Source organism: Cebidichthys violaceus, unplaced genomic scaffold (assembly GCF_023349555.1).
Source record: "Cebidichthys violaceus isolate CVI_PGR_0920_01 unplaced genomic scaffold, fCebVio1.0.p SCAF_8, whole genome shotgun sequence".
In the NCBI taxonomy this organism is placed as follows: Eukaryota; Metazoa; Chordata; class Actinopteri; order Perciformes; family Stichaeidae; genus Cebidichthys; species Cebidichthys violaceus.
Genome location: NW_027176964.1, coordinates 15,698,754 through 15,726,492, shown reverse-complemented (window position 1 = coordinate 15,726,492; position 27,739 = coordinate 15,698,754). Strand labels below are relative to the sequence as shown.

The 27,739-nt window shown below is 42.7% G+C and overlaps 5 protein-coding genes and 4 non-coding genes across 13 annotated transcripts in view; 6 read left to right on the top strand and 3 right to left on the bottom strand.

Annotated features, from left to right (window-relative positions):
* ccdc39 (coiled-coil domain 39 molecular ruler complex subunit) overlaps positions 1-6,242 on the bottom strand; it is a 7,876-nt gene extending 1,634 nt beyond the window's left edge. The window contains exons 1-16 of one of the 4 annotated variants that reach the window (XM_068738138.1): positions 6,081-6,242; positions 5,229-5,348; positions 4,953-5,099; positions 4,707-4,865; positions 4,517-4,609; positions 4,293-4,421; positions 3,945-4,136; positions 3,741-3,844; positions 3,461-3,593; positions 2,464-2,658; positions 2,119-2,283; positions 1,867-2,004; positions 1,068-1,276; positions 824-947; positions 569-728; positions 299-405 (exon numbers count right to left, since the gene is read on the bottom strand). In XM_068738138.1, coding sequence (XP_068594239.1) covers positions 299-405; positions 569-728; positions 824-947; positions 1,068-1,276; positions 1,867-2,004; positions 2,119-2,283; positions 2,464-2,658; positions 3,461-3,593; positions 3,741-3,844; positions 3,945-4,136; positions 4,293-4,421; positions 4,517-4,609; positions 4,707-4,865; positions 4,953-5,099; positions 5,229-5,348; positions 6,081-6,164 — 2,259 coding nt within the window. In that variant the 5' untranslated portion in view covers positions 6,165-6,242. Of the gene's footprint in view, positions 1-298; positions 406-558; positions 729-823; positions 948-1,067; positions 1,277-1,866; positions 2,005-2,118; positions 2,284-2,463; positions 2,659-3,460; positions 3,845-3,944; positions 4,137-4,292; positions 4,422-4,516; positions 4,610-4,706; positions 4,866-4,952; positions 5,100-5,228; positions 5,349-6,080 lie in introns of those variants that run through there. The other 3 variants (XR_011105427.1, XM_068738137.1, XM_068738139.1) reach the window with 3 other exon arrangements.
* Positions 6,243-7,304: 1,062 nt separating this feature from the next.
* On the bottom strand, positions 7,305-9,800 carry dcun1d1 (DCN1, defective in cullin neddylation 1, domain containing 1 (S. cerevisiae)). Of its 2 annotated transcripts, none has more exons than XR_011102096.1 (7): positions 9,730-9,776; positions 8,839-9,052; positions 8,541-8,709; positions 8,092-8,222; positions 7,909-7,991; positions 7,603-7,797; positions 7,305-7,455 (listed from the first exon to the last, which is right to left on the bottom strand). XR_011102096.1 is itself a non-coding variant. In XM_068701845.1 (7 exons), exons 1-7 carry the CDS (start codon positions 9,730-9,732, stop codon positions 7,379-7,381), a joined length of 774 nt encoding a protein of 257 aa, XP_068557946.1. In that variant the 5' UTR covers positions 9,733-9,800; the 3' UTR covers positions 7,305-7,378. The 2 variants fall into 2 exon arrangements, 1 of the variants encoding a protein (XP_068557946.1); XM_068701845.1 differs by having other exon boundaries at positions 7,701-7,797; positions 9,730-9,800.
* Positions 9,801-10,050: 250 nt separating this feature from the next.
* On the top strand, positions 10,051-11,102 carry setd9 (SET domain containing 9). Its single transcript, XM_068738241.1, has one exon. It carries the CDS (start codon positions 10,082-10,084, stop codon positions 10,940-10,942), a length of 861 nt encoding a protein of 286 aa, XP_068594342.1. The 5' UTR covers positions 10,051-10,081; the 3' UTR covers positions 10,943-11,102.
* A 2,327-nt stretch (positions 11,103-13,429) lies between these two features.
* eif4a2 (eukaryotic translation initiation factor 4A2) lies at positions 13,430-19,629 on the top strand. Its single transcript, XM_068738106.1, has 11 exons — positions 13,430-13,519; positions 15,683-15,734; positions 15,841-15,973; positions 16,210-16,349; positions 16,763-16,931; positions 17,008-17,117; positions 17,447-17,590; positions 17,992-18,129; positions 18,224-18,313; positions 18,671-18,750; positions 18,840-19,629. The coding sequence occupies exons 1-11, from the start codon at positions 13,491-13,493 to the stop codon at positions 18,982-18,984; spliced, it is 1,230 nt and encodes a 409-aa protein (XP_068594207.1). The 5' UTR covers positions 13,430-13,490; the 3' UTR covers positions 18,985-19,629.
* LOC137866264 (small nucleolar RNA SNORD2) lies at positions 16,017-16,090 on the top strand. Its single transcript, XR_011102107.1, has one exon. It is a non-coding gene; the product is annotated as a small nucleolar RNA SNORD2 (small nucleolar RNA).
* Positions 16,584-16,659, top strand: LOC137866263 (small nucleolar RNA SNORD2). The gene has a single exon (XR_011102106.1). It is a non-coding gene; the product is annotated as a small nucleolar RNA SNORD2 (small nucleolar RNA).
* On the top strand, positions 17,169-17,352 carry LOC137866262 (small nucleolar RNA SNORA81). The gene has a single exon (XR_011102105.1). It is a non-coding gene; the product is annotated as a small nucleolar RNA SNORA81 (small nucleolar RNA).
* Positions 17,662-17,846, top strand: LOC137866261 (small nucleolar RNA SNORA81). Its single transcript, XR_011102104.1, has one exon. It is a non-coding gene; the product is annotated as a small nucleolar RNA SNORA81 (small nucleolar RNA).
* Positions 19,630-22,799: 3,170 nt separating the features above from the next.
* On the bottom strand, positions 22,800-27,070 carry b3gnt5b (UDP-GlcNAc:betaGal beta-1,3-N-acetylglucosaminyltransferase 5b). The gene is made up of 3 exons (XM_068701912.1): positions 26,817-27,070; positions 25,098-25,124; positions 22,800-24,907 (listed from the first exon to the last, which is right to left on the bottom strand). The coding sequence occupies exons 2-3, from the start codon at positions 25,121-25,123 to the stop codon at positions 23,683-23,685; spliced, it is 1,251 nt and encodes a 416-aa protein (XP_068558013.1). The 5' UTR covers position 25,124; positions 26,817-27,070; the 3' UTR covers positions 22,800-23,682.
* Between the last annotated feature and the right edge of the window lie 669 nt (positions 27,071-27,739).

The following is a 27,739-nucleotide window of genomic DNA, read 5'->3' as shown; positions in this document are numbered from 1 at the left end:
CTAACAGTAAGAATGTTTAAAATACAAAACATCATACTATTACTGCTAAATGTATATTAAGTGCATTATTTGTAGCAAGAAGTGGGATATAGTCGCCACTTCTGACGTGATACTTGATTAAAACGATGTTTGATTATAAACTGTTAAAACAGTAGCACGTTTAAATTGCAGGCTGACTTCTGGAGGATACATGTAAGAGAAATAGGGGAGTGCTGTGAAGACTACGCTGCTTTTTAGGACGAGGCGTTTAGTGTTCAGAAACTGCATTTATCTCAAACAGGCTATAAATAGAAATAACCTGTAAGTCCTGTTGGAGCTCATCGCCTTGTCTTATCTTATACTTCAGCGTCTCCTCAGCTGCCCTCAGCTGCTCTTCTAGCTTCAGTTTTTCCTGGTGCTCTGGACCTGAAACAGAAACGGCCTAAATGACTTTGTGATCAGCGAGAGGTGCTCTATTGATTATATACGGACAAAGAGGGGGAAATCTACACATGATTCACTTCCTGCTGATGATCCCTGTTAAGAACCTTGTTGCTGATTTTCTTTCATTCAGTCTACCTGTACCTACTGGATTCATCTACTTTGTTGAGCGATTTGCGAAATGTCGAGTTGCTGCTGTCGAACAGCTGAATGGTGTTCTCCAGAGCTCTGTTTTCCAGCTCCATCTTGCGGATTGCGGCGTCCAGACCGTCTCCCTTCTGCTTGAGCTCCTCTTTCTCTTGCGCCGCCTGATGAAAAGCACACAGCAGCGACGCAAAGCGCCGGGTGTTCAGCTTCAGCAGACTCGGCACGTAAAGCGCTGGCGCGTTGAAAGACCTCTCACCTTCGTGATGTAGTACGCCTGGGATTTCTCCTCTTCCCCGTCGGGAGCTGCCATCGAAAGCATCGCAAGCTCAAAGCGTTTCTTCATGGTGTCGATCTTGAACAGTTTCTCATTCAGTTCAGCACTGGCACAAAAATCAAACGCTGAATAAAGTGATCGTTCTCAAAATCATGCAAAAGTGAAATAGTGGGCTGGAGGAGAGTGAGATTTGTGGTCACAGCTGGGGTTTTTTTGTTTGTTTTACCTGAGTTTCTGTCTCTCCTGCTCCCTGATCTTGTTCTGCTGGCTGAGCATCTCTTTGTAGACCTTCACCTCTTCCTCCCTGTCCTGTATGATTTTCTGCAGCTGCAGCTTCCTCTTCTCCAAGGACAGCACGCTGTCCGTCTTGTTGTACAGCAGGTCGCTCTGACGCTTGACCTCTATCTTCAAGACGTAGTGCTCCACCATGTTGTCCTGATCAGGTGAAGTCAACATAGTGCATGGTTTTGTTGTTCATTTTCAGATACACGACATAATGTCGGAGATATTTTAGTGTAAAACCCTTATAAACATCATTAGCGGACTGATGACATCAGCTTTTTTGGTGTCTACAGACAGCGCTGACGTCTGCGGTTGATTAGTGAGCGGCTTGCATTGACGTCCTAAAGGTGAAAGCTAGAACTGCGACTCACAACCATTGTGATTATTAAATCATCCACTAATTTTTTTTTTTTTTATTTCTCAGTTTTTCTTTAAAACGTCAATAAATAATAAGCGCTAAAATTCACATGTTTCACTATTTTCCTGCAATCTACAGGCTACAACTGATTAATCGCAAAAAAATAATTGTTGATCATGAAAATAAGTGTTTACAATTTACAATTATATGAAAAAGAGAAAAATGAGTGACTGTAACCACTACATGTCTGGTAGTTTTACTTGAAAAATGATAAATAATTGATTCAGCAATAAGAGGAATGAATCAAACCAGTGTTGAAAAGAACCACTCGCAGTACGTCCACACGTCATGGTTTATGGTATACGCAGTGACAGCGGTTAGTTACCTGTCCGCTGAGCCTGAGTCTCTTCAGCTCCTTTTCATTGCTGTTTCGGAGAAGGATGAGCAACTCCACCTTGTCGGTCAGATCTTTCTTTTGAGCCTCTGACTTCTCCATCTCTTTCTTCAAATAGCGAATATCATCCTGTCAGAGACGAAGACACGAGGGGATTGTTTCACCGGTTTGGTGTGTAAAAAAAGAAAAGAAAAAAAAGAAAATGCAGAATGGTACGGTGAGGGGACAAACAACCGAACTGACCTCAGACTCCTTGAGCGTGTTGGTAAGCATGCTGGCTGTGTCCTTCTTCTCCTCCAGGGCTTTCTGCAGCTCTGCGATCTTTACGTCGAGCGTTTGTTTTTCGTCTGCGTGAACGTCGCCCTGCAGCCGCGCCAGTTTTCGAGCCAGGCCGAAGATCTGGGAGTCCTACACGATGCAGCAGAATGAAAGGAAAGTCTGAGTATATGTGTCGCCGTTGCAGAGTTTAGCACCAGACTAAGAAAAAGACGTGTAGTCTGATTGTAGAAAGCCACATTTGTGTGTGTGTGTGTGTGTGTGTGTGTGTGTGTGTGTGTGTGTGTGTGTTTTTTTTTTTGGTAAGCGTGCCTGTTCGCTCATGATCATCTGCTGTCTTATTGAATCCTTCTCCAGCTTTCTGAGCTGGCTGTCCATGCTGGTGATGCTGTATTTACTCCTTGAAACCTGTGCGATGGAATCCTTCTCTTTTGTCTTGAGAGCCTGCAAACACTGTTTACGGCGAAAAAGCTCCTCGCTGCAGTCGCGCAGCTGGACATCCAACTCCTACAGCAAAGCACGGAGAAGACAGGGTTTACACAGCGACAGAGCAAAGCTGCATCATTTTTGAGCTCAGTGAAATCGGGGGTTCTCTAAATCCACATTTAGTTTCAGAGTTAGTTTAGTTAGTCTTTACAGAAAACAGAACTGTCTCATATTTGATTGATGGTCAATTATTGTGTTGTGTGCTTTTAGGAGAACATTAGCTGTTAATCAAAATATCAATTAAAAAAAAATATTTTTTTGTTTGTTTATTAATTGTTTGTGAAGTGTCTGCAGCTCACGTCACATGAAGCACTAAAAACATCCACCAATCACAGGGTATGAATATGAATATATATATATATATATATATATATATATATATATATATATATATATATATATATATATATATATATATATATATATGATAGGGGTTAGTGCAGCTTTAAATTCATGGCTTAACCAACAAGAAGCTTGTGTTTTGATTGTGCCCAAAAGCCATCAGAAGAAAAAAAAAATCAATGAGTGTTCTGAGGTGCAAAAAGGTCCTGAGATGAGGAACTGAAAAAAAACAACTATTAATGCTTTAATAGCAGGCCACCTCAAGGTGTCACTCAGAAAAAAAACAGGACATTCTGAGGTAGCATTTCAAAATGAAAGCTCTTCAAAATCTCATTCACGAGACAATTTGTCTAATTTCCGATTTGATTTTAGAACAAACGGCGTTACAAAATAACTTCACTTCAGGTTAAACAACAGTTCTTTTCCAGCTGCCAACACAGAAAATGAACGGTTTACGTTTCGGGATTGTCCGGCTGCTTACCTTGATCGTGTGCTCCTCATCCTTGAGGAGTTGGTCCATCTGGTCCGCTCTCTCCTCCTCACTGAGGGCCGTCTGAGTCACAACCTTCAGCTTCTCTTCCAGCGCAACATTGTAGGCCCGGGCCTTCTTGAGTCTACAACACACACACACACACACACACACACACACACACACACACACACACACACACACACACACACACACACACACAGACGGAGCTTGTGTACTAAAGCTAGAGTAATAATACAGCAACAGACATGTGTTGTAAGATTTCACTGACTTGTCATTGTTATCCTGGATGTCTTTCTTCATTCTGGATATTTGGGACGTCCCAGACTCCACATCGTGGTTTGCTCTGTCCAGTCGGCCTTTGCAACTATCAAGCTTTAAGACACATGACAATCAATTCACTCGTTCATCTAAAAACTAAATTGAAGCATTCTTTGAAACGGAAAATATTGGTTAACGGGATTCAAAAGTTGACCTCATCCTTCAGCCTGCTGCAGTTATTCTCCTGCTCCTTCAAATCCTGCCGCAGCTTGACAGCCCGTCGGTCGGCCATGGTTATCTTCCTCTCGACGTCCTTGTTGTCGTTCCTCTGAGTGTCCAACAAGTGCTTCCTCTCCGTGACGGTGGCATTCCTCTCCCTGACCTTCTGGTTGGCTTGGGCAAGCAGCTGGACGTGTAGAAGGAGCAAAAGACGGGATTACGAACACTTTTCACTTGACTGTCCAGTTCAACGTACGTTCATCCTGCTGGTTTTTACTCGTTCAGAGGTTTATGTGCTTTGGATCAGTCGGCATGAACAGAAGCGCAAGGTCACAGACTTTACCAGAGCACACTGCTGCATCTCAGCGTCTCGTTGCTTTATCTGCCTGATGGTGTTTTCCCATTGGTGGATGAGCTGCTGTGTCTCCAGGTGGGCCTGCTGCAAATTTTCTGTAGTTTTATCCAAAGCAATCTGTTTGGAAAGCAGAACAAACGTGTATTCTCATAGACAACGTGAACATCTTCAAGATTTTGAGTGTGAGAATGTACAGCGTCTTCTTGTAGTACCTGTGCCGATATAGTCTCGGTCAATTCCTTGTCGAGTGCTTTGCGCTTTCCATTGGCCTCCAGCGTCTTCTTTTCTAGAGCCAGAGTGAGCGACTGTATTGATAGAGATTACAAAGATCTCAGTTCAGGAAGTTGTAAACATTTTTAGTTGACTGAAAACAGAATAGGTGCACAGCCCTTTTCTCCTCACCTTGATCCTCTGCTCATCTTGCTGGGCGTACTTGATGATGGCCATCGTGTCCTCTTCTTTGAGCGCCGAATCTTCTAAAAAGGCATCCAGGGTCTGCTGGTCCCAGTTCATCTGGTTCCTGAACTCCTCTAGCTTCTGTTTGGCCTTGAAGATATGGTTCTGAAGATATGGAAAAAAAGATTGAGTACTTGTTTCTCTGTTGAAGTATATATATATATATATATATATGTTGTGGATGGTATAGACCTCTAGCATGTTCTTCCTTTCTTCTAAAGATCTTTCATCATTCTCCATCTTAGCGGTCTCCTGCGCTAGGCGACCTTTCTCCCTTTCTGCGAGGGCGGTGAGGTGTTTCTCCAACTCTCCTTCCCTTTCCTTTGCCTTGCACAGAGCCTGTGTGCAGCACAATCAAGAGGAGAAATGAACAACACACCTCGATACTGTGACGATAACCCAAATACAAGAGGAGACACACGTCTGTCTGACATTTCATAAATGCACAACGCATTCCGATATACCTACCTCAGTATTATCCAGCTCTTGTTCAGCATTTTTGAGGAATTCGGTCTTTAACTGATTTTGATCCTTGTTTTTCTCAAGTTGGTTTTCCAGCTGCACCAACTCTCTCTCTTTTTCACGAATCTGTTGTTGAGAAAGTTACCATAATAAAAGCACAACATACAAGAAATACAGTTTGCAGTTTGTTCTGGTCTCATATGGTTTGCCCATCACTACATGCAGTTACAAACATTTGACTTGTGACACATGAACAGATCACATTTACAACTTGTGAATCCTAGATACTAGAGACACACGGCCTAAAGCTAACAATGGAATTAATACAACACGGTCGCAATGCAGAGCATTGTATACAAGTTACTGATGAAGCTCATGTGAGCCATATTTGAAATAACTTCAGACAAGTTCAAATAGGCATCACAGTTCAATACTACTGAGAAACACAGACATCCCTTAATAACTAAGCAAATATGCAGGCCTACATAGAAACAGGTAAACACTTTGCAATACAGGAATTACAGACATTTATGACACACTTTAAAATCTTATATTTATATCATTATTATTTATATAATTATTACTTATAAAGCATACGTTTGTATGGCAACCTTTTCCCCTCAAATTATGAAAAGTAAAAGCATAACTCATAGAGTCTTTGGGTCAGCAGATATCATTTCGAAACGATGACCAGACGGTTGAATATTTTTTTTTATTTTTGCGTTTGACGGTAACGAAATGTACCAACTAACTTAGTTTGACCACGTCAGGTTAATAGAGTCACACAGCAGTATCAGTAACTCGTTACATAGCAGACGTTACTAAAATAACATAGTTAATTAACGTCCTCACACTCACCTCCTCCACCAGAGCCTGGTTTTCATTGTTAGATTCAGGGAAAGCAAAGTCCTCGTCCCAGCCCGTGTCTGTAACGCCAGACATGTTTGACTAAAGACCCTACAGAGGAAGAACAACGTTCAGCCAAAGCGGTCGGTCGTCTCTTTCTCCGGTTTACGGTTACCACGCTGTCTGTTGACAGTGGCTCTTAGCAACCGCTCGAGCCTTAAAAACGTTACCGCCACAAGGAGGCGGCGCGAGGCAATTAATACAGTGTCGAAAGCGCTCAACGTGGAGGTTTTGTCGAGCTATAGAGCACATATAATGATAAGAGTTATCTCACAACGCGTCATATAAAAGATACAGTATGAAGAGAGCCACGTGTGTCCAAAAGAATACCTCAACTTCTGCATATGGTTTCTCCCTAAAAGAATAATCGCGTATGTATAATTTAACATGCCAAAGCCAGACATTGTCAGGTGTCGGCTTTAAATGCAGTTATACAGACTTCTCCAAGCGGAAGAAAATGACCCGGCAAATCATAAACCATGAGCTTTATGAAGTTATTAATAAAACATCATTGGTGTTGAAGTGAGAGGAAGGATTTGTGATGGATTTTGGGCAGATATGCCCTAAATCAGAAGTATTATCTAACCAGGTGTTACTGAGACTTTCTTTTTTCTTTACACAGAAATACAAAGGCCTGGGAGCTTTAAAGATACCAAATTGAAACATTTATTTTATCTTTATACATTTGTGTTTAAACAAACAGCATTATGCTTAAAAAATTACAATCAATGTTTTATACTGACTTGTCGCACAAATGCATCATAAAACAAAAACAAGAATGCACACAAGAGTATTAAAATTCAATATTTAAAGAACAACATCCCGTCGCGAACCCCTCGTGTTTAGAGAACAATTCAAAAGTGTGTCTATCTACCTGCTTCTGAGCGGAGCCCAACCACATCAACGGGCCAAGACGGTGACTCCTCTCTAGTTGGCTTGAGCGCACACACACACAAAAAAAAAAAAAAAAAAAAAAAAAAAAAGCCCAATACTTAAGATAAAAGATCCAAACCACCACAAGTTGACCAACAAAGAGATATGCCTTTTTATATATATATGTAAATACACACACACATATATATAAAGTCTCTGTTGTGTAAAATATTTCAGTCCTGAGGGTTGAAAAGGCAACATAGTTCTCAGCTCAGTGCGGTCTTCTTGTCCTCCGGTCACTGCCTCTCTGGGGTTTTTTTTTTTTTTTTTTTTTTTTTTTTTAGGAAACCTCCCGTGGATGTTCCCACAGCGAGAGCTTAAACTGCCGTGCTTTTGGTCCCGATGTGTGGTCGTGCAAACTCCACAAAGTCATCAATAAGGACGGGCCATGCGCCTATTGAAAGAAGAAATAAAAAACAAACAAAAAAAACACAGATTAAATGAATTGACTCCACGATGCGTGAAGACATGATTATGGACCGATCTGATAATTTGATACTGTGAGACCATGATAGGCCTGTGTGAAGCAGGGTAGAGGCACCTGTTCCAATAGGCTGGGAAGGAACAATCACAGGTCACAGACACGTGCATCCACACAGTGATAAACGGGTTCACTTTTAGCCGACTGTCGCTACAAACCTTCCTCGTCATAATTCGACATGTCATCTGTGATCATAGTGCTGAAGTCAAGTAAGAGGTTCCAAGTGTCCTTAGGAATTGATCTTTTGTGGTGCTCCTGCAAAAGATGTAGAGCAAAGATGGAAAAAAAAAAAAAAAAAAGTGAGACGTCAATGAGAAGTGATGTTTGCATTTTTTTTTTTTTATTAATTCTGAGTGATAAACTTACAACTAAAAATTTGTTCCACAGCTCCAGGAACTTGAATCTTCCAGCCAGTACTAAATTCCAATATGCAATTGCCATTTCTAAATCTGTAAGATAACCAGAAAAAGCTCAAAATACACTGAACAAATAAACAGTTGATGATGATGATGATGATGATGATGATGAGACGTATTGAAGGATCCTTACCCAAACCTTTCTGGCCCGGATTCTTTGCAAAATTAAATGTAAACTGGTAAAAGTCCTTAAATTTCCCTTGGTCCTTTAACTCTTGATCCATCTTTGGCAGCTGAGCTTTTAGCTTCTCTATGCTGTCACACCTGAGGGGAACACAAAGCAGAATGTTTTTTTAACAGTGCAACCATCGTCGTCTGCTGTACACCTATTATATCATGAGATTCATGCGTATGCATAATGGTAACTTTGTCAAACCTACAATCAGTTTGTACTCGACACCTTCTAGAACAAAGCCCAGAAGTCTTTATACTGATACGCATGTTTTCGCTGCACATCATCCGTCTACATATAATATCACATAAAGTATTAGGAGCTCTGCGAGTTTGACGAGGAAGTCCACTTTAGGTCAAACGGAGGGCGTTTCGTGATCGTTTTGTAGGTATCTGAAAATTGGTTCTCACCCCTGTTCCGCCATGCCATCCATGAACTCCTGTTTTGAAAATTCGCACTGTGTTGCTGCCCTGAACTTCCAGGCTATGAGGAGGACACTTATACTGGCTGGGTCCAGAGCCAGGTCGTCACAGAACTGCTGGATCCCATCAATGCCGATCTTGTTATCATCATGAGGATCTAAATATTAAAGAGTGTGAAGAGCGCTCGATTAATCACTTTCCAGCCAATGATTAACAAGTCACTGTTATATAATATATGATGTATTCTTATACTGTCCATAACATCCTCTCTCTGGATATATTGTACCTCTATATCTGTTGTACAGTTGATCGAGCCTCTTCTTGTCTAAGGCCCCCTTTAGATTTGAAACATAGAGCTCTGGATTTTGGAAAAACTTATCCGTGGCAACATCTAGCTTCCAGTCATTCTGTGACAGGCAGGTCAGTGCAGTCTTCTCATTGGATTGTGTGAAAATCATGAACTGACGAACTTTATCCTTCTGTGAGGACTTCAGCTTGTTCTGCACAAAGACATACAAAACACTTGTTGTTGCAACACACGAATAGACTCACGTTAGTGCAAAGAACAGCAATAGCAACAACAATAAAAAAAAACAACAACCATATTTATCAGTTGTCAAAAATGTAAGGTTAGACTGCAGTACTCAATCCAACATTTCACGAAATAATAGTGGGCTAGTTGTTAGCTAGATAAACATGGAATCATTGATTATCACATTTAATAACGACAATAAGATAAGCAGCAATAACATGTCCCCCTGACAGCAGAGACCGACTGGAAACGTGTTGAATGGCTGGCTAGCCTTCGGTGGCTAGCATCTTTACATTTATGATAACACTGAACAACCGGGCCGGTCATAAAATCGTCTCGACAACAATACATAGCTGACGCTGCTGCAGTGTGTGTAACGTTGGCTAATTTTGGATTGTCAGTTGGCTTAAAGGCTAGCAAGCTTAGCTAACGTTAGCTAACTAGGCAAGCTGGCTAGGCTCACCGTGAGCTAGTTAGCTAATGCTAATGTCGAGAGCAGCGTTTGTTTTCATTATAAAAAAGGGAATGTGAGGTACTTAGCCCCGCTGCTTGACTGTATGATTCACAACAAAAGTGATAGTTTATGTTTTTGACCACTGTTTGCATCTGCATCAGAGGACCAGATTAAAAACTACCATTTCTTACCATGTTTGTCTTTGCCCGACTCCCTTTCCGCCCATCCAGCTGGCTAATGCGTGTAAAGTTTTAAGAAGCACGGGAAAAGTTCTTCCGGTTGAAGCATCATATAGTAAAATAAAAGTACAACATCGGTCGCTCCTTGGTTATACCACATGCTGAAGTGATTTTTATTTTCATTTTCTAGTCATTACATAATATATTTTACACACGTATGATTGAGTGAAAAAACACGTCATCAAAGTTTGACGGATTTGGGTAAAATTGTGCTTTTATTTAGGAGCAACATGTAGGAAGTGACTCTAGAATTGAAGCAGAATTGCTCTTTCCTCCACGTCCGACCTACCAGACGTCTACCTGGATGTTTAGAACTGCTCTAAAAAGATTTCAGAACAAATGGAAATCGTACAGACACAGGTTTGTACCTTGGGTTGCACTGAACCTGTCCAAAAATGAGAACACTTTGCGGCAGGTGACAGAGCGCTCGAAAGACAAACTAGTCCCGGATGAGGAGGTTTCACAGAGCCTGCTGCAGCTCTTCAGATTCCTGCTCAGGAGTCATGGGGCTGATCGTGGGGATCTCCGAGCTCTTCAAACTCACTTTCTCGGGCAAATAACAAGTGAAGAAGACCAGTGTGGAGGAAATCCAGTGTGTGGAGATGGTGCCATGTTACAGTCACTGGGATTCTGCCTTGACCGGAAACCTAGCTCTTTACCCTCTGCAGGAACTGGAGTGTTTGTCACCAAAGGAAGTGTACCCAAAGGAGCTACAGTGGCCATGTACCCTGGTACGGTCTATCAAGCCTATGAGCCAATCCTCCTCCAGTCCATCAGAAACCCTTTTGTATTCAGGTGTATTGATGGTGTCTTGATTGATGGAAATGACAAAGGCATCTCCAAAATGGTGTTCAAGTCATGCAGTGGCAGGGACCGACTGGGGCCTTTCATGATGAGCGACACCAGCTGGCTGACATCCACACCACAAAACCCACTTGCTGTCGGTCAGTACGTGAACAACTGCTCCTACGAGACGCCTGCTAACGTGTGCTACCAGGAATACGACGTGCCGGACGAGTTTCCCATCCGGCTCCGCCAGTATCTGCCCAATGTCAACTACAGCCATGACGCACAGAGGCCTCTACGCTGTGTTGTCCTCGTGTCACTCAGAGACATTACAGCAGGCGAGGAACTCTTCTCCAACTACTACACCATTGTGCATTAGAGTCAAAGTACACACCACTGCTCTGCTTTGGTGTAAGAACTTAAGAAAATGTTCTTTTTTCTTTTATTCAATCTAAATTTATTGTTGTTTGTCTTCCTTCAAAAACCTCTCTCTTTGTACAGCAGCATTGTTCTGTAATAAAAAAAAATTAAATAAAAACATGTCTTGTACGAATTACTGTAATATGTAAGGCACAGTGTTGAAAAATATTTCTGGAATATATAGAAACATTCAAGATTAATTGAGCCAGTGAAGCAGTCCACATAGGTTTTGCATTTTACAGATGTGTACAGTGGTGACGGTGGCGTGTCCACATGTCTTAATAACTGGGGTGACCCACGTTGGCCACTGACTCCTGTAGGGTAGGAATAGCATTGATCTGACCTGTTTTCAGTCAAGATGTCTCTTGAATATCTAAAGCAGAACTAGCAGCTCTTTGTCCACAATACAAGCTGGGCAGATAGGGAGGAAAATATATAATTTAACTGTTAATTTAACTTACTTAAACATTTTCTCTCTTACAGTTTCTTACATTCCTCTGTCGTGCCTCTGATAGGGCAGACAGCAAATCATTGCAATGGGGCGGCACCTATGTGGCCAATCAGATTTCAGGCGAAGCCACTCCTCAGGTCACACCCCCGATTGGTGGAAGAGGTATTCAAAGTCCTTTACTTACAGTTGAGGAACTTTTAACTCGTTATGAAATAGCCTCAATTTAATTCTGTGTGAGCTCCTGGAGGTGAAGAGCTCCACGCCCGGCAGCAGCAGCAGCACCTCCTCCTCCTCCTCCTCCTCCGAACCAGGAGCGGAGCTTTGCCTCGCTGGAAGCCAAGAACGACGGCGCACGGACTGGAGGCCCAGGCCATATTGTTGGGAAGGGACAGTCAGTACCAGGACATGGAGACGGTCAGATCCTGCTGCCAATAAATACAAGTTGTATTAGAGGGATTCTAGTGCTCGATAACACTACGCTTTTGTCCACAGGGACCGCCAGAGTCAACACAAAATCAAAGGTCCTGGTAGCTTTAAGTAAAAGTAGCAATAACCCATTACAAAGGGTCTGCATTAAAAAATGTCACATAAGTAAAAATACAAGAGTTATCAGGTCGGCAATAAAGTGTCCACAAATAAAACTATGCGGAATAGCCCTTTTTAGAGAGTGATTATTGAATTCATGAAAAATAGATTTGATATTATTGGATTATTTCTAATGTATTGATGTGTAATAAGCATGCTGTGACAGAGGAGGAGCTAATACTACTGTAGTTAGTTAAATCTATACCGGTGCACGTAAAGGTGCTCATATGTTTTGTATGAAAACATGAACTGGAGGAGCATAAAGGAACTACTCAGGTATACCTCACAAGTGTGCCAGATAAAAAAAATTTACTTTGTTACTTTACATCATTGGAGGACGGATCGTTAGAGGCACTCAAGAGACAAGGTTATACAACATGATGTTACTTTAGTAGATTATCGAAGGTTCAGATTCGAGTTCAGCTCTAAAAAGGGTTACAGACTTTGATATCACAGGGAATTCCATGCACACTACTTGTTCAATCAAGGATTAACGTGAACTTCATCCACATCTGGGGGGGAAACAGTATAGTCTGCAGACATGGCCGTGGTTTGAAAGCAGAAGAGGGTGCAGATCCTCCAGGCATCATGCGTAATTCAGAGTCAATTTGGAGTTAGTCAAGTCCAGCAGTGGAAGTTTACAACACTGAAAAACGTGCCACATAAAGACTGGGGAGACAAGTTTGTCTGTCCAATCAGGTTTCTTGAGGATGTACAACGTGCCATGCCTCCCTCTGCTGCACCTTTTCCATTACACATGCCAGTTACAAATGAGAGGGACTCTTATTTTTGAAAGAAAGAACGTATTAAGCAGTCCTCAATTGTGATACGCAGCTGTCGTTCATAGTTAGCTCACTCACTGCAATGTAATATTCCACCAATGTGCCTAATTATTATAGAATATGTGAATATGAATGAATATAGAACGAAAAGCACTGCATTCACTGCTGCGTTCCCTCCTTTAAACTGCTTACCATTAAAAAGTGGTTTCAGGATGATGAGGACGTACGTTTTCTCTTTCAATTTTTAATTTCTCCTAATGTCACATTAATTATATTTCATGAACTCCGTAATGTTATCCTTACTGCAACTGTATTTCATTAACACCCCTTGCATCGGCCTCATACGAACCCTCTAAAAAAGACATTGCGCAACCTTGTCATGACGAATTTTGTCCTTTCTGACACACTGTAGCAGCCCAAGCACTACTTATTACTGCAATATCCTTCCGCTAAGAAATATAGTCTGTTTAGTTTTTGCACTTTTATTGGTTATTGTAATATCCATTTGTAAAAATCAGATCGTGAATACAACTTAGTGTGATCCAAACATTAAGTCAGTCAACTGGGACTATATTATCAACGAAACTGAGCATTTTCAGTTCAACAGGGAAAATAGTCCGGCTGCATAAAAGCAGTTGGCATCGCCATCAGCGATCTTTCCAGTCGCATGCTGAAGTTGGGAACGGATCATGTCTAGCGATTCTGCTGATTACAACAGGTAACAATCGTACATTTGGTACATTTAAAAAAAATAGTAATTATGTATGTTCACGGGCGCTTAAGAGTGCCATGGTTGTGTGCACGATGCCGAATTATTTGTTATCTAGCTAACATTAGTTAGGCCTCAACCGCTGTGAGGGCGATTTGGCTGCTGACAGTGATGCTAGCTAGCCATGTAAGGTTAGCTACACAATTTACAAATTTCTAGCCGTTTGGATTAGGTTGCTTTTTCTTAACTCAATATGGAAGTTCTGAAAACGAGGTTGTATTTTATTTGTTTAAATTACTTTGGTGTCGAAGCCGGTGGTTGTTAGTCTGAGTAACCGTTAGGCCTGGCTACCACTCGGCCTAGTTGGGCACCAGAAACCACCGTAGGCACCACAGGCCCAACTGTCCGACATATTGACTAACGCGTTTGATTCCAAATGGACATTAATCCCCATCATCGGAGGTCGTATGAGCAGGCCTCTAACCTTTAAAGGTCCCATAAGCGGTTATTTATGCAGAGGCAGGTAATGGAGCCCTCGTGGGTTTTGGCACGTGCGTCCAGCAAAGCCCCGGAGTCTGATATGTATAAAGAGATTTTGGGTACATCGTTGGTGATGGGGCTCTGTTTATTTCCATGACAGTAACTGAAGGGCCTTTCTCAATATGCGTACTTGTGGGGTTTTTTTTTTTTTTTTTTTTTTAAACGTCATCAGTCTGAGCCCATATACTGTTCCAATTCAAAGTTCGCATCGAGCCAGGCCAGGTCAAAATGCCCTGATGTGTCTCGCTCCGCCCATTTTTACCGGTGATGCATCGGAGGTGACATGTCTGTACTTGGGACAGCCAAATATCCCAGACTGCATTTTGCAACAGGAAACATGGCGGAGGAGAAATAACACAACTGGAAGTTAAAACTTTCGAAATGTTAAGTCACAGAAAGTAATTGTAGGATGTTTTTAGGCGAGAAGTTAGTTGTTAAAGCTTCAAATCTGGTCGGTTTGTCAAGATTCAGCCGGAGATGTGAGGCGTTGCCAGCGGGACCGGCAGTAAACCAGCACCGGGGGGGCCTCAGCGCTCATGTTACACGCCTAGAACACCCTGATCTCGCGAGTCGTTTTGAAACTTGCTGCTGGTATTGACGTCTCTGTAGCGTTTCCTCGTCGGCAAAGCATACAGCAATCCGGATCTGATCCACATGTATACGAGTTTACTCCGGTTCTTCACTGTCAAGTACTTTCACAACCAAATATAACAAAACAAAAAAATTATATATATTTTATTTATTTATTATATATATATATATTTATTTATTTATTTATTTTAAATGACAACGAAAAAAGCTGGGTTGTCATATTTAGTTTGATTGTAAAAAAAACAAACCCGGATTAAACTCATTAGCAAGACCAGCTGAGGTGGTGATGTCATCAAGTAAGCTGCTGTTCCAATTTATGCATTTGATATCTATGTAAAATGTGTTTAGAGCTCATCGGTCCTCGTGGGGGTTGGATACATCAGAGGGGCATTGGGTCATCCAGAGTAGGCCGTCATCCTCTCACCCCTTTAGAAGGGGAGACTAGATGGCAACATTCTGAGCAGAGGGAGGTGAAACGTGTTTAAACTTTTACTTTCAACAAACTAGTTCAAATGAATAATGCTGGTCTGTTTGCGCTCCTGCAATGTAGTTTGAAAAGATAATGGGATTGGGGGGAGGGGCTTTATGGCTCCAGGCTTAAGACCAGATCAGTTTTGCACCATCGCCCAGGCAGCAGCGCTCCCTTTCAGAGGACAGAAAGAGGAGAATGCTGTGCAGCGGGTCCACCGGGGTTTTCACATTAAGATTTAAGGCACATGGCTCTGTGAATATTCACTGTCTGTCATGCAGATGATTGCGTTGTTACTGATGGATAGCTAACATTGGCTTAAGTTGGAGACGGCTGCGTTAACAATTCTACAGCAGCTCAGCCTGGTGGGTGTGCTCAGTTTCAGGCAAGGTAATAACGGGACGGGTATATTTAACGGTCGTTCATAAAGAGAAATCAACAAACGTCAATTACAATCCAATCAACTTGTAGTTGATATTCTATCCTGAATAAATCTTTTTTCATTTTTTTGTGATGTAATATGATTGTAAGTTGACATAAAGTAAATTATCACCCGACTCTTCTTCTTACAGTTCAAAAGACCATGGGGGGCCAGATGGAATGGAGCCTGATGGTGTCATCGAGGTAATAAACACAACAAAATGACATCTGAAATGCATATAAATATACATTCAGCATGAAGTTGGTGCGCTTACACTCAGTATCTTTTTTTCTTTTTTTTCCCCTTCAGAGCAACTGGAATGAGATTACGGACAACTTTGATGATATGAACCTGAAGGAGACTCTTCTCAGGGGAATATATGCTTATGGTTTTGAAAAGCCATCTGCCATTCAACAAAGGGCAATCATACCTTGCATCAAAGGTACAGAAACATATTCAACCGATTAGTGGATTGTTGATGTTTTGAGTGAAGTGATGCTTTACCATCTTTCGGGACTTACCAAATAATGGGGATATCTTTTTTCCTTACTGATCACTCAATACTGTTCTGTTTTTATACACCTTCTTGTTTACCGCAGGAAGTCCGCACAATTTGTAAAATCGGTTTTAAAAGACGTCTTTTCTTCACGCGACTAATATTTGTCCCATTGCCATCAGGCTATGACGTCATTGCCCAGGCCCAGTCGGGCACTGGCAAGACGGCCACGTTTGCCATCTCTATCTTGCAGCAGCTGGACATAGAGCTGAAGGAGACTCAGGCTCTGGTGCTGGCTCCCACCAGAGAGCTGGCTCAGCAGGTATGCTGTTTCTGAGGTCAGTGACCTCCACAGTATCTCAGACCTAGACAGCATATTGAGGACACTTGATTCAGTTCCTAAGGTACCCTTCTTTCAAAAACTCTCAAAAATTCTGAAATTGTGAGCGTATCCTCTTGAGATTGGTGTAGTCTCTGTCCATGGCTGCATCGGTCTAAAATCTGGCTTTGATTTGATTGTGGTTTTGAAGTATTCACATGTTGCTGTGGAACACTCGAGTGATATGATGGCATACCATCTTTCGGGACTGACTCTTACACTGGAGATTCTCTTGTATTTTCACTGATCGCTTTGAACAGTTGTTCCACACACTGTGGGAATGTCACGCCGTCTGTATCGCGCGTCATCCTGACGTTCTGCACGTTGTGGCCCTTGTTCCCCCCCCGCCTCACTAGATCCAGAAGGTCATCCTGGCTCTGGGGGACTACATGGGGTCAGCCTGCCACGCGTGCATCGGAGGGACGGATCTCCGTAGCGAGATAAAGAAGCTGGACGCCGAGTCCCCTCACATTGTGGTGGGCACGCCGGGCCGCGTGTTTGACATGCTCAACAGGGGACATCTGTGTAAGCATCGACCGGTCGTCAAGTCGATTTTCATTTCCCAAATAAACGCTCAACCTAACGCCTCGTTTCTGCGCAGCCGCGAAATGCATCAAGATGTTTGTCCTGGACGAAGCCGACGAGATGTTGAGCCGAGGCTTCAAAGACCAGATCTACGACATCTTCCAGAAGCAGAGCACCAACATTCAAGTAAGAATCGTTTGGGGTTTAAAAGTTCAACGCTGACTGTCTCCATGTGGAACCCTTCTGCATAAACCGAAATCTGCTATAATTGCGCGACTCAGATTTTTTTTTGTTTCGTGCAATAATGCTAGCAGAGTATTGCGTGGAAGGAGATTATGACTCGCTGTACTGAAAATGAGACGCGGTCGAACCTCTTTCTTAATGTTCGTTGGCCTCTGTCTCAAGGTGCGGTGCCACAGTTAGGTCTTTATCTTTTGACTTTATGCTGCACCATTTATTGACTCGTTTTAGTGTTTTGATCTTATGGTAATATGTTGCTGTTGTTGTTTTTACAGGTGGTGCTGCTCTCTGCCACCATGCCAGCAGAGGTGTTGGAGGTGACCAAGAAGTTCATGCGAGAGCCCATTCGCATCTTGGTGAAGAAAGAAGAGCTTACCCTCGAGGGTATCAAGCAGTTCTACATTAATGTGGAGCGAGAGGTGAGTTTACCCACAATGCCGCACAACGCCGTAGTCTAACGTTTCGGCAAGCTGTTAGGAATATCAAATGTCTCTTCTCTTTAAAGCACCCTGCTAAAACTGCAGGAGCCGAGCCTCACGGGTTTGGCTCATGTGGCCGTGTAAGCATGGGTACACCAGGGAAGGAGATCAACGGCACAGTATAGGAAACGAGACTCAGGGAGGACCTCTTTCCTAATGTCCAGTGTCCTTTGTCTCACTATGCTGTGTCACACGTTAGCTGCTTTTTTATAGTGTTGCTTTCTATAAATGTTTGACGCGTCAGCTTCACCGTGTTCAGTTGATAATGCATTGCTGGTTTTTTTTGTGTTTTTTTTTTTGTTTTTTTTTGTGGTTTTTTTTTTTTTCACGGACACCTCCAGGAGTGGAAGCTGGACACCCTGTGTGATCTGTACGAGACGCTGACGATCACCCAGGCGGTCATCTTCCTCAACACCAGGAGGAAAGTGGACTGGTTGACCGAGAAGATGCACGCTAGAGACTTCACCGTCTCTGCTCTGGTACGGGGTTGTTCTCTAACCGGATCTGTTTGATGGGTATTAATGCGGCATTTTTTTTCTTTTTTCTTTTAACTAAATCATTCTCAATCTACAGCACGGTGATATGGACCAGAAGGAGCGCGATGTGATTATGAGGGAGTTCAGGTCTGGCTCAAGCAGAGTGTTGATCACCACTGATCTTCTGGTTAGTGTGTGTGTGTGTGTGTGTGTGTGTGTGTGTGTGTGTGTGTGTGTGTGTGTGTGTGTGTGTGTGTGTGTGTGTGTGTGTGTGTGTGTGTGTGTGTGTGTGTGTGTGTGTGTGTGTGTGAGAAATGTAATGAAGATGCAACCCAAATGTTTTTAATGGTGCAACAGTCCTGAAGTGACCAAGCAGTCAAAACCTTTGGAATATCAGGGCTCGTACTCCACAATGGCTTTCTCTCCTGTAGAAATCTGTTACTTTGATACGAGCGACAGAATCTATATATATATATATATATATATATATATAAAATGCATTTTGGGATTTTTATTTTTTTACTCATTTTATTTCCCTCCTCAGGCTCGTGGGATTGACGTCCAGCAGGTTTCCCTGGTCATTAACTATGACCTTCCTACAAACCGAGAGAACTACATTCATAGGTAAGTGGCATCATCTAGTGTTGCATCATCACATTACGCCTCCGCTCTCCGGTGACTTTTAACGCCGCTCACATCTTCGCTCTCCGCAGAATTGGCCGCGGCGGCCGCTTTGGCAGAAAAGGAGTTGCGATCAACTTCGTCACCGAGGAAGACAAGAGGACTCTTCGGGACATCGAGACGTTTTACAATACTACCGTGGAGGAGATGCCCATGAATGTGGCCGACCTGATTTGAGCCGCGAGGTTGTTGTTGTTTTTTAAATAGGCGGTGATAGCGATCGTCCACTTGCGTTGTGCTTATTATATTTGAGGGGGAGAAAAGGAAAAAAAATAACTTCTCGATGCTAAACTTTGGCTCTGAGTTTTGGTGTGTGTTAAAAGCGAGGTGACTTCTACGGTGGTCCCTCTCGGACAGTTGTAGATTCTAACCTCGACGGTCGGCTGTTTGCTACGAAGTCATGGGGTCTGAAAACGTAAAGGTTCTTATCAGGTATTTCTTTCCATGTTCTATTAAGATGTGTGTGTTAGATGTTCTCCACCATTTAGTAACTTACTTGTGGACTAAAAGGTATAAGTGCTGTATAAAGTCTGCTAATTATGCTATACTAACATGTGTGTGGCTTGGTGTACTGTGCGTCATAGAGGCACTCCTTATGGTTTACTGTAGAATCACGTGATTTTATTATCTTCTGTGAATGTTTATTTAAATGTACTTTTTTTTTTTTTAATCCCACTTGTTCTTTGAGAATTCATAACCTGCATTTTGCTGATGTGATTTTACCCTTATGAGAGTATATTGCTAATACCCCCCCCCCCCTCCCTCACCAGACTACTTTTGGGATTTCCTATTGTGGGTCTTAATAAACTGAAATTGCTGTGAGTACATTTGTTTTGTTGTCTAAAGTACGTAATGTGAGATGAATTGCTTGTGTTGAAACACTAATTAATATCGCAGCATTCAGCAGGTTGCGCTGTTGTTGACATTGCCTGAAAAGAGACCAACTCATTCCTTTGTCCTTCACTACAGTTAATCTGATGTGCTGCGAGGACGTAGAGGACCCATGTCAAACCTGCCATAACATTATATATATGTTCCACTTTCAGAGTTCATCAACTTCTGATCACACATTGTTTTTTTGAACTTGTTAAATTGAAGAAAATGAGTTTGTTTACATGATGCATAAAACGCAATAGTTTAAATAAGAGAACATGAACTGCATGCTTTTGTGCTTTTCCAACAATAGAATCAAAATTAGATTTTACTGGATTTTAATTGGGACATTGTGAGTGAATCATGGCTTAACTGTTCATTACAGGGTTTTAGGAGCTTTGGTAGAGCGTTCAGAATAATAAAACAAACTAACCTCACACCTGTGCCATAATGTAAGCCATACGCATATCCAATCCAAAACTATTACTGGCCATGGTTATGAAGGACTTGTGACTAAGTGCCACCTGCTGGCAAACTGCATGTAAAACCACAGAATGTTGAGTTGGCTTTAAAGTCTATTGGAAAACATCGTGACAGCAGTCAAATATATTATTACATGATAAATATATTATTCATTTAAGGTGAGTTAGGTCAACAAGTTGTCATGAAAGTCAAATTATAGTATGTCATAAAAGGCAGTGTCAAAAAATGTATTGATAAATAAAAAATAACTTTGTGTAAAAGTCCTTGTATAACACGTCAAAAATTGTAATGAAAAAGTAAAGAAAATCAAAAGGCATAAAACAGGATGTCAAAAAAAAGTCAAAGTGTGGTATATATTGAAACATGAAAGAAGTCAGAATAGAATGTCATCAAAAGTCAGTTTGTTGAAAAAAATGATCAGTTGAAAATGTGAAATCAGTGATCGTATAGTAGAACAAAAACTGTCAATAAAAAAGTGATAGTATGGTATATCATGAAATATGTAATTAAGTCATAGTATGTTGAAAAAATCAAGTGTCTAAAATGTCATGAAAACGTCATAACTTATTGGAAAATGACATGACTTTTTTTGTAAATGTCTTTAAAAGTCATAGTATAGTGCGTCATATAAAGTCATTCAAATAGTCAAAGTATAATATGTTGGAGAAAATTGTATAAAAGTCAAAAAAATAAGTCATAGTAGGTTGAAAAAAAAATCATTAAAATTCTTTATATACTATGTCCCACATTTTTATGAAAGTTTTTTATTATAGTATTTTATATATTTTGATACTGTTTTAAAATGACATAAAACAACGTCAGTCTTTATGAAGTTATGCTGTTGATTGCTTTTTAAAAATATATTTAAAAAAAAATACAGGATGTCATTGACAAGTTATAGTCTGCTGTAAGAAGACACAATATTTGATAAGAAAGATATAAATAATTTGAAATCATAATGCTGCTGCCTAACTGAGGACCTCTGTGGTTTCAGTTGACGCCATACTGACAGCTTTAAAGAGGGGGGGGGGGGGCAGGATTCGACCCCTCACTTTCACATCCACGTGAACTTCTTGGTTCTACCCGCTGACCGCCTGTCTCACTTCTCACCCGTTAGTTTCCACCATGAAGGTAACGCTGAGAATGAACGTCTTCGCCCTCACAACGTGAGCGCTCGGACCAGCGCGCGCGTTGAACACACTTCCTTTCACTTTTTACGTGACATCTCTTTTGACATACGTGACTTTTTTTTTCATGGCAATTTGGGACATGCGATACTATGATTTTTCGACATACTGTTCTATGACTTTTAACTATATTTTGAACACACACTACGACTTCAAATGATATTCTCTAAACAAATCATATTATGATTGTATTCATCACATAATATGACTTTTTTTCAACATAGTATACTTTGTCTTTTTTATTCAGTTTTATATGCAGACCACTTTCCATCACTATATTTACTGTGTGTAAGACACACAGGAATGAACGGTGTTTTTTTGTCTCAAAGAATATACATTTGGACACAAATTGAAAAAAATACAGCACCTGTTAACGTCCGTTAAAGATGAACAAACACAAGACCAACGTCTTTGTCACGTTGGTCTTGCCTCACGAGTGGCTGCAATGCTGTAATGTTATCACAACTGAGAGATTGTGACGTATAAAGTGATGAAATGATGAGGTTTTTTTACGCTCGTTCAACTGATATCTCTCTTTCTTTCGTATCTGTGGGAAAAACAGACAGCGGCTGGTTAGCTTAGCTTAGCATAAAAGACTGGACACAGGACGTTTGTATTGCTGTTGCCGGTTCTCAGCAACGATCACCTCCAGTGAATCTAAAAATAACAAACTAGTTCTCATCTCCAAGGGACATTATACTAAGCAGCTCACATATTGTGCATGGTTTTATTCATTTAAATAAATTGCATATTTATCATCCGTCTTTAATACAAACCCCTCAGTCATTTACGGCCGTTTAGGAAACAGATGTGGGCAGCTGGTTGGTGTTTTACGGTTTAATCCTATTGTGTGAATTCTTCCTCTTTACGCGCCGCCTTGGAAACAGAGCAGCTGTTAGGAGAACAGCTAATCCAGGCAACGTCACATTTCAGGTCGCGTCAATAAAACATTTTTCGACAATTCATAGTAGGTCGAGGTGAGATGAGGGGGGGGGGGGGGGGGGGGCACTGTGATATTTAAATAAAATGGGAATTTACTGAGATGAGATTTGATAGAAGTTCCATATTCTCAGAGAGGAAACTGCAGAAATTGGATGTACGATACTTTAAGGCCTGAATATTGCAAATTAACACAAAAGCAACTTGGAGACGCGCGTGTGAGAACATCTTCATATCTCTTTGTTTATGTCTGAATGAAATAGTTCAGGTTAGGTATTTCTCCCGACCTGATTTAATCCTAATTTTCAGTCACACAACTGAAAAAAAATGACGCTAACGGCTGCTACGGAGAGAGGATGGACAAACACGTCGGTTTGTGCGGTAATCCGCGTCTTACCCGCATGGTTTCAGAGCATTGCTTCATACTGTGTGTTTACTGCATTGTGGTTCCATGACTCACCCAAAGTAAGGAAGTTGCTAGATATAAGTTGTCAGGAAACAGTTAAAAGAGTTGAGCAGTCAACCGTTCCAGTGTTTCCTAAAATATGTTAGATTATTGATACCGAGACTAATATAATAATAATAAAACACTTTGACTTTCACGTAGATTTTATTTCATAAAAAAAAAAAAAGAAGCCTTTTCACAAATCTAATTACAAAAAAAGATCTTATAATAACAGGAACATGTTAAAATAAGAGCCATTGCTTTGTTGCTCGTCATTATTATTTTCAGCACACAAACCGTTTTCTCGCTGACGCGCCTATCCTACTTCACTGTGAGGAATTTTGCACTGCATGACACGGAGACATTTTTAGATGTGACACATCGCTGACTGACTGCAGCATCTACACCGGGCATCTGAAGCAAGCCGATAACGTTACTTCTGCATTTTACTTTAAAAGTAATGAAATTGACGAATGTCAAGTGAGTATTACGACGTTTTGCAACCGATGTGTGTGTGTGTGTCACAGCAGAGGAAATCAAATCCAAGATCAGGAGGGAGCGCTCTTATGATCAACTGGGCTGAGATGGAAAAACCCAATTAAAAGTCTCATTTGTGAGATCTCTTTTTTTTTTTTTAAAGGAACTATTTTAACGCATTCTGCCATCGATGGCAGACCGCGTTAAAATGTACAAATGTAAAAATGTTAACAGGTTCTGTTGTTGATCTCAGTGTGAACTTGTCCTCTTTGCCTCTGGAAACACAGAAACACACTCCAGTGTTTTGACGTCGGTGTCCGACTGAAAGGACTGAGGTAATATTTGCAGAGACGATCCTCTCCATTCATTTTGACCTATGACCTATGACACACACTCCCTCTCTCTCTCTCTCTCTCTCTCTCTCTCTCTCTCTGTCACATACTGACCCACACACGCAAACCTGACGTAACACTACAAAAAGGCTGCTTTGCAAGGGTAGGTGTTAAAATAGTATGGTTTACAAAGGAGAGCCATCTTCACCGCTGTGCAGTACAGCCTCCCCAGGAGTCCGGAGGTCTTCTGCTTCACCTGCGGGTGGGTCGCTGCCTTCCACAGGTCATAGATGTCCTCCACGTGACCATGCGAGGTCATCATCTGGTCATAGATGCACGCGTGGTACGGCGCTTTGCCCTCGCCTGAGAAAAAGACGTGGTCCTGCGGAGACACGCCGACGGCGTTGCCGCAGATGCCCATGAACACGTCGTCTATGTAAAGAGAGGCGTTCAGGGTCAGCGTGGCTTGGTAGATTTTGTCAGCTACGTCCCCGGAGACGACATAGCCGGCCCCAGCTGTGTAGTCAGGGTAGGACAACCACTGGTACATCTCGAGGGGCACGTAGTACTTGCTGTCTTTGCTGCGGATCGGCGGCGCCCCTCTGTGCGCTCGACCGACCCAAAGGTCGGCGACGCCCCTGCTGCTCATGTCCTGCAGGTAGCTCACCAGGTTGGGCATGTGGACGAAGACGTCGTCGTCGGCCGTCATGAGGAAGCGGGCGTGCGCGCAGCGGATGTGCATCCAGTGGAACTGCAGGATCAGCTTCAGGGTCAGGTTGTGGAAGGAGTCTAGAAAGTCTTGCTGGATCAAATCGCCGCTGAGACGGTCCTCGCGGAGGAGCCGCTCCTGAAAACCGACCCTGCTCCCCGTGGCCTGCAGTGTTCCCAAGGCGAACACCACCTTCACTGTCACTCCCAGGGCGTTTCGGATGTAGGTCTCATTGCCCCAGGTGGATCGGATGGCATTTCGCCTCTCGAAATTCTCCGGGGCCGATTTGACAAAGAGGAGGAGGAGGACGTCTTCGTCGACGCACTTATCCGAGTGGTCCAGCAGGTAGCGGAAGCTGCTGAAGCTCCTGGCCTGCTCGCGTGGGATGGTGAGGCTCCTGTTGATGTAGGTGAAGCTGTTGACTAGGTAACGGTAGGAGTAGGACTTGACGTGGCTGATGACGTTGTTGTCCAGCTGCTCCCAGCAAACCATCACCACCGACAGCACCAGGCAGGTGGTCATCAGCTGCACAAACTGGCATTTTCGTATCCGGCGGAAATTCACAAACATTCTCATCGTCTCAGCAGGCGGCGCCGCCGGTCCCCGTCTGGTTGGTGATGGCGGTGCAGCGGGCGGTTGTGCTCGCGCGCGAGAGGGAGGAGGTGAGATGGTTGAGCGTGTCGTTCCAGTGCCTCAGAGCAGCACTTGGTGGATCTTCCATCCTAGGCTTTCGACATTCGGCGGGAGGCTTTAGGCGGCGGCGGAAGTCACTGGGGTCTGCTGGGAAACGTCCTCCATCTCAACGGAATCACTCAGCAGTCGCCTCCCCCCCGACAGCTGGAGAGTCATCTTTCACCCAGGAATCGGTCATCCTTAAGTGATGAGAGGAAAGAGGACACTTTACTGTGGTGACGAGTTTGACGCATACTTTGTTGAAACACAAAAGCGCTTCTCTGTTTCTTTGCATTTAAAAGGAGGAAGTGAAAATGTAAAAAAAAAAACAGGTTTTCTCAAAGTGTGCTTGGCCAATATCTTCCCTATTTGGAAGCAGTTTTTTTTTTCTGTACCACTATCTTGTTTTGTAATGATTTAGCAAGCGTTTACTTTTTTTTTGAATGAGGTTCTGTCTAATATGCAGCAATCTGTAAAGGTATTACCTGCCATCAACTTAAGCTGGATGTCAATGAAAACAGAGATCAACGTTTAGAGAATCACTCAGAGAATCATTGGCCCTGTATCAGCAGTGAGCACAGCAGGAAACACGCTACACCGAACTTGGCTCCACCTGCTTCGTGTTCAGTTTTTTTTTTGTTGTTGTTGTTGTTGCAGGGAGCAATAACGTTAGCTGAAAAGTCAAAAGTTAGTGGGGTGTGGAGGGGGGGTGGGGGTGGGGGGGGGGTGAAAGGGACGGATGGACTGAATGCAAAAGCCAACGCACAGCAAATGTGCCGATGCAAGCCGGGTCCATAATGGAGGGGTTTAAGGGGCAGACCCGCCGGAATTGCTGAGAGTCATGGAAAGCATTGAACACAATGGAATAACTCGGCAACACAATGCGGGACAAGAATAGTCTGCTTCCGGGCCGGGCCTGGGCTAAAAGCGAGGGGGGGGGGGGGGGGGGGGGGGGATCATGATGTGTCCTGGGGCCTGGGACTCCCACTGCACCCCGAGAGCTTTTTAAACATCATTGGACGGCCTGCGCCTAATGGGGTCACTGGCTCAGAATGGCTCTCTTTTCTCTCTGCCTCATAATGAGAAACTATGCCTCACCTCTGTTACATTCAATTATTTACTCCTTTTCCAAGGGGGGGGGGGGGGGGGGGCAGCATACCTCACTTTACAACCGACTTGTCATAAAGATAGGTAATTACAAAAGGTAATGTCCTTCTTTTTTTTTTTACTGGCCAGAGTGGAGATCATGGAGACCACATCCCTGCTGGACTTTGACCTACCCATGTAGCATATGGATATGGGAGTATAAGAGTGGATCTGTGGGCAAGACAACTGGTATATATATATAGATATAGATATTGATATAGATAGATAACAACCTGGTTTGTTTGAGTCACCCATAGAAACAGGACTCATGTGACATCATCCAACAATGTGACTCAATTGTTACGGCCTTTTTCCAGCATAAGAGCGTTGGTCTGCACTAGGCTACTTTGACATTTTCTCTATTTTCAATAGATATATTTCAAGATATTTTAAATGTTTCTATTTATTAACCCTCTTCCTTAGACGATCATAATTGTGTCGTGGGTTCTGGTAATGGTTACAAGTAGTTTCTTTGAATTGATTTTGTTTAGATTGTTGCCTGAAAGCGTCGGCCACCACCCCGTCCCGTTCAAAGGCTGTTCCGCTGTTACTCACGCAGCACCGACACAAGGGTTGATCCTCGCCCCTCTCGTCTCAGCTAAGTCTAAAACAAGCAGCATGGAAGCGAACCCCCCCCCCCCTTTAGCATATTTCCAAAGTCACCATTTGTATAAATAGATTTGAAACACGCAGTGGGAGGGATTGAAACATCACACATCACTCAAGCTGATCACTACAACACTCACCGGCCAGAAAGAAGATATGAATCCAAAAATCTCCTTTCCCACTTGAGTCTTCTTCTCTGCTGCTCTCTGCTTGAAGTTTACTTTTCCTCAAGATGACCGGAGGTGGAACGGTTGTCAGACCAACTCCTTCTTCAAACAAGTCAAAACCCTTCTTCTCTGATCCGTCCTCTGTCCTCTTGAGAGTGGACTGTAGTTTGTTAACGTGCCGGTCCTTCTCTGTCCCCTCCCACCCTACCTTCCTTCCTTTCAGTGTGGGGGCGGTCTGCCGTCTGTGAGGCTGGTTGTACACAGAGAGAGAGAGAGAGAGGGGGGGAGGAAATGATGAGAGAAAAGGCCAGCCCTCTGTGCATATTTGTTTTGGAGTGACACCCAAAAAGTGTGACAGTTTGTCTAGTCCTCAAACTGGAATAACCGCCTCGTGGCTGCACACCTGCACCGACCGCTCAACTCGCAGTTTGTGTATTTATGAATGCATCCTGTTGGACATTTGTGTGAACATGTGACTTCTGGAGTCCAGAGGATGAACCCTTATGACTCTCATCATCCTGAACCTTCTTCTAGCACCACCAGCAGGACGAACGATATTCACTTAACCCAGTAAAATGCTTCAACATGTACCAGACGAAGTGGTTTAAAATGTGCTATTCGTGGGTCACCAGGTGACGCGTCCGGATGTTTATCGACATCTGCTGACTGTTCCATTCACCGCTGGACTCCTGCGTGAACCATAATGGGATTAAGTAAACCAAATAAGGCATTTTTCATGCTCTAACATGGTTTAACATTAGTCACGAAGAAGCTCCGTCACGGCGGTTCGTCGACACTTATTTCTTATCTGCGCGGACAGAGACCTCTAAACAGTCAAACTGCAATCATGGTTTAAAGGGAGACTGTAGGAGGAAAAACATGTATTTTATGAGAGT

Coding starts and splice junctions, on each gene's coding strand:
- dcun1d1 (XM_068701845.1), bottom strand. Junction 8,223..8,540: donor GATGGCATGGCGGAACAGGG/GTGAGAACCAAT, acceptor TGTTCCCCTCAG/GTGTGACAGCATAGAGAAGC. Junction 7,798..7,908: donor TGTGGAACAAATTTTTAGTT/GTAAGTTTATCA, acceptor CATCTTTTGCAG/GAGCACCACAAAAGATCAAT.
- setd9 (XM_068738241.1), top strand. CDS start 10,082: ATGTTTAGAACTGCTCTAAAAAGATTTCAGAACAAATGGAAATCGTAC.
- eif4a2 (XM_068738106.1), top strand. CDS start 13,491: ATGTCTAGCGATTCTGCTGATTACAACAG. Junction 15,735..15,840: donor AGCCTGATGGTGTCATCGAG/GTAATAAACACA, acceptor TTTCCCCTTCAG/AGCAACTGGAATGAGATTAC. Junction 16,932..17,007: donor GCTCAACAGGGGACATCTGT/GTAAGCATCGAC, acceptor GTTTCTGCGCAG/CCGCGAAATGCATCAAGATG.
- b3gnt5b (XM_068701912.1), bottom strand. CDS start 25,123: ATGACCGATTCCTGGGTGAAAGATGA. Junction 24,908..25,097: donor GATTCCTGGGTGAAAGATGA/CTCTCCAGCTGT, acceptor CTCACCTCCTCC/CTCTCGCGCGCGAGCACAAC.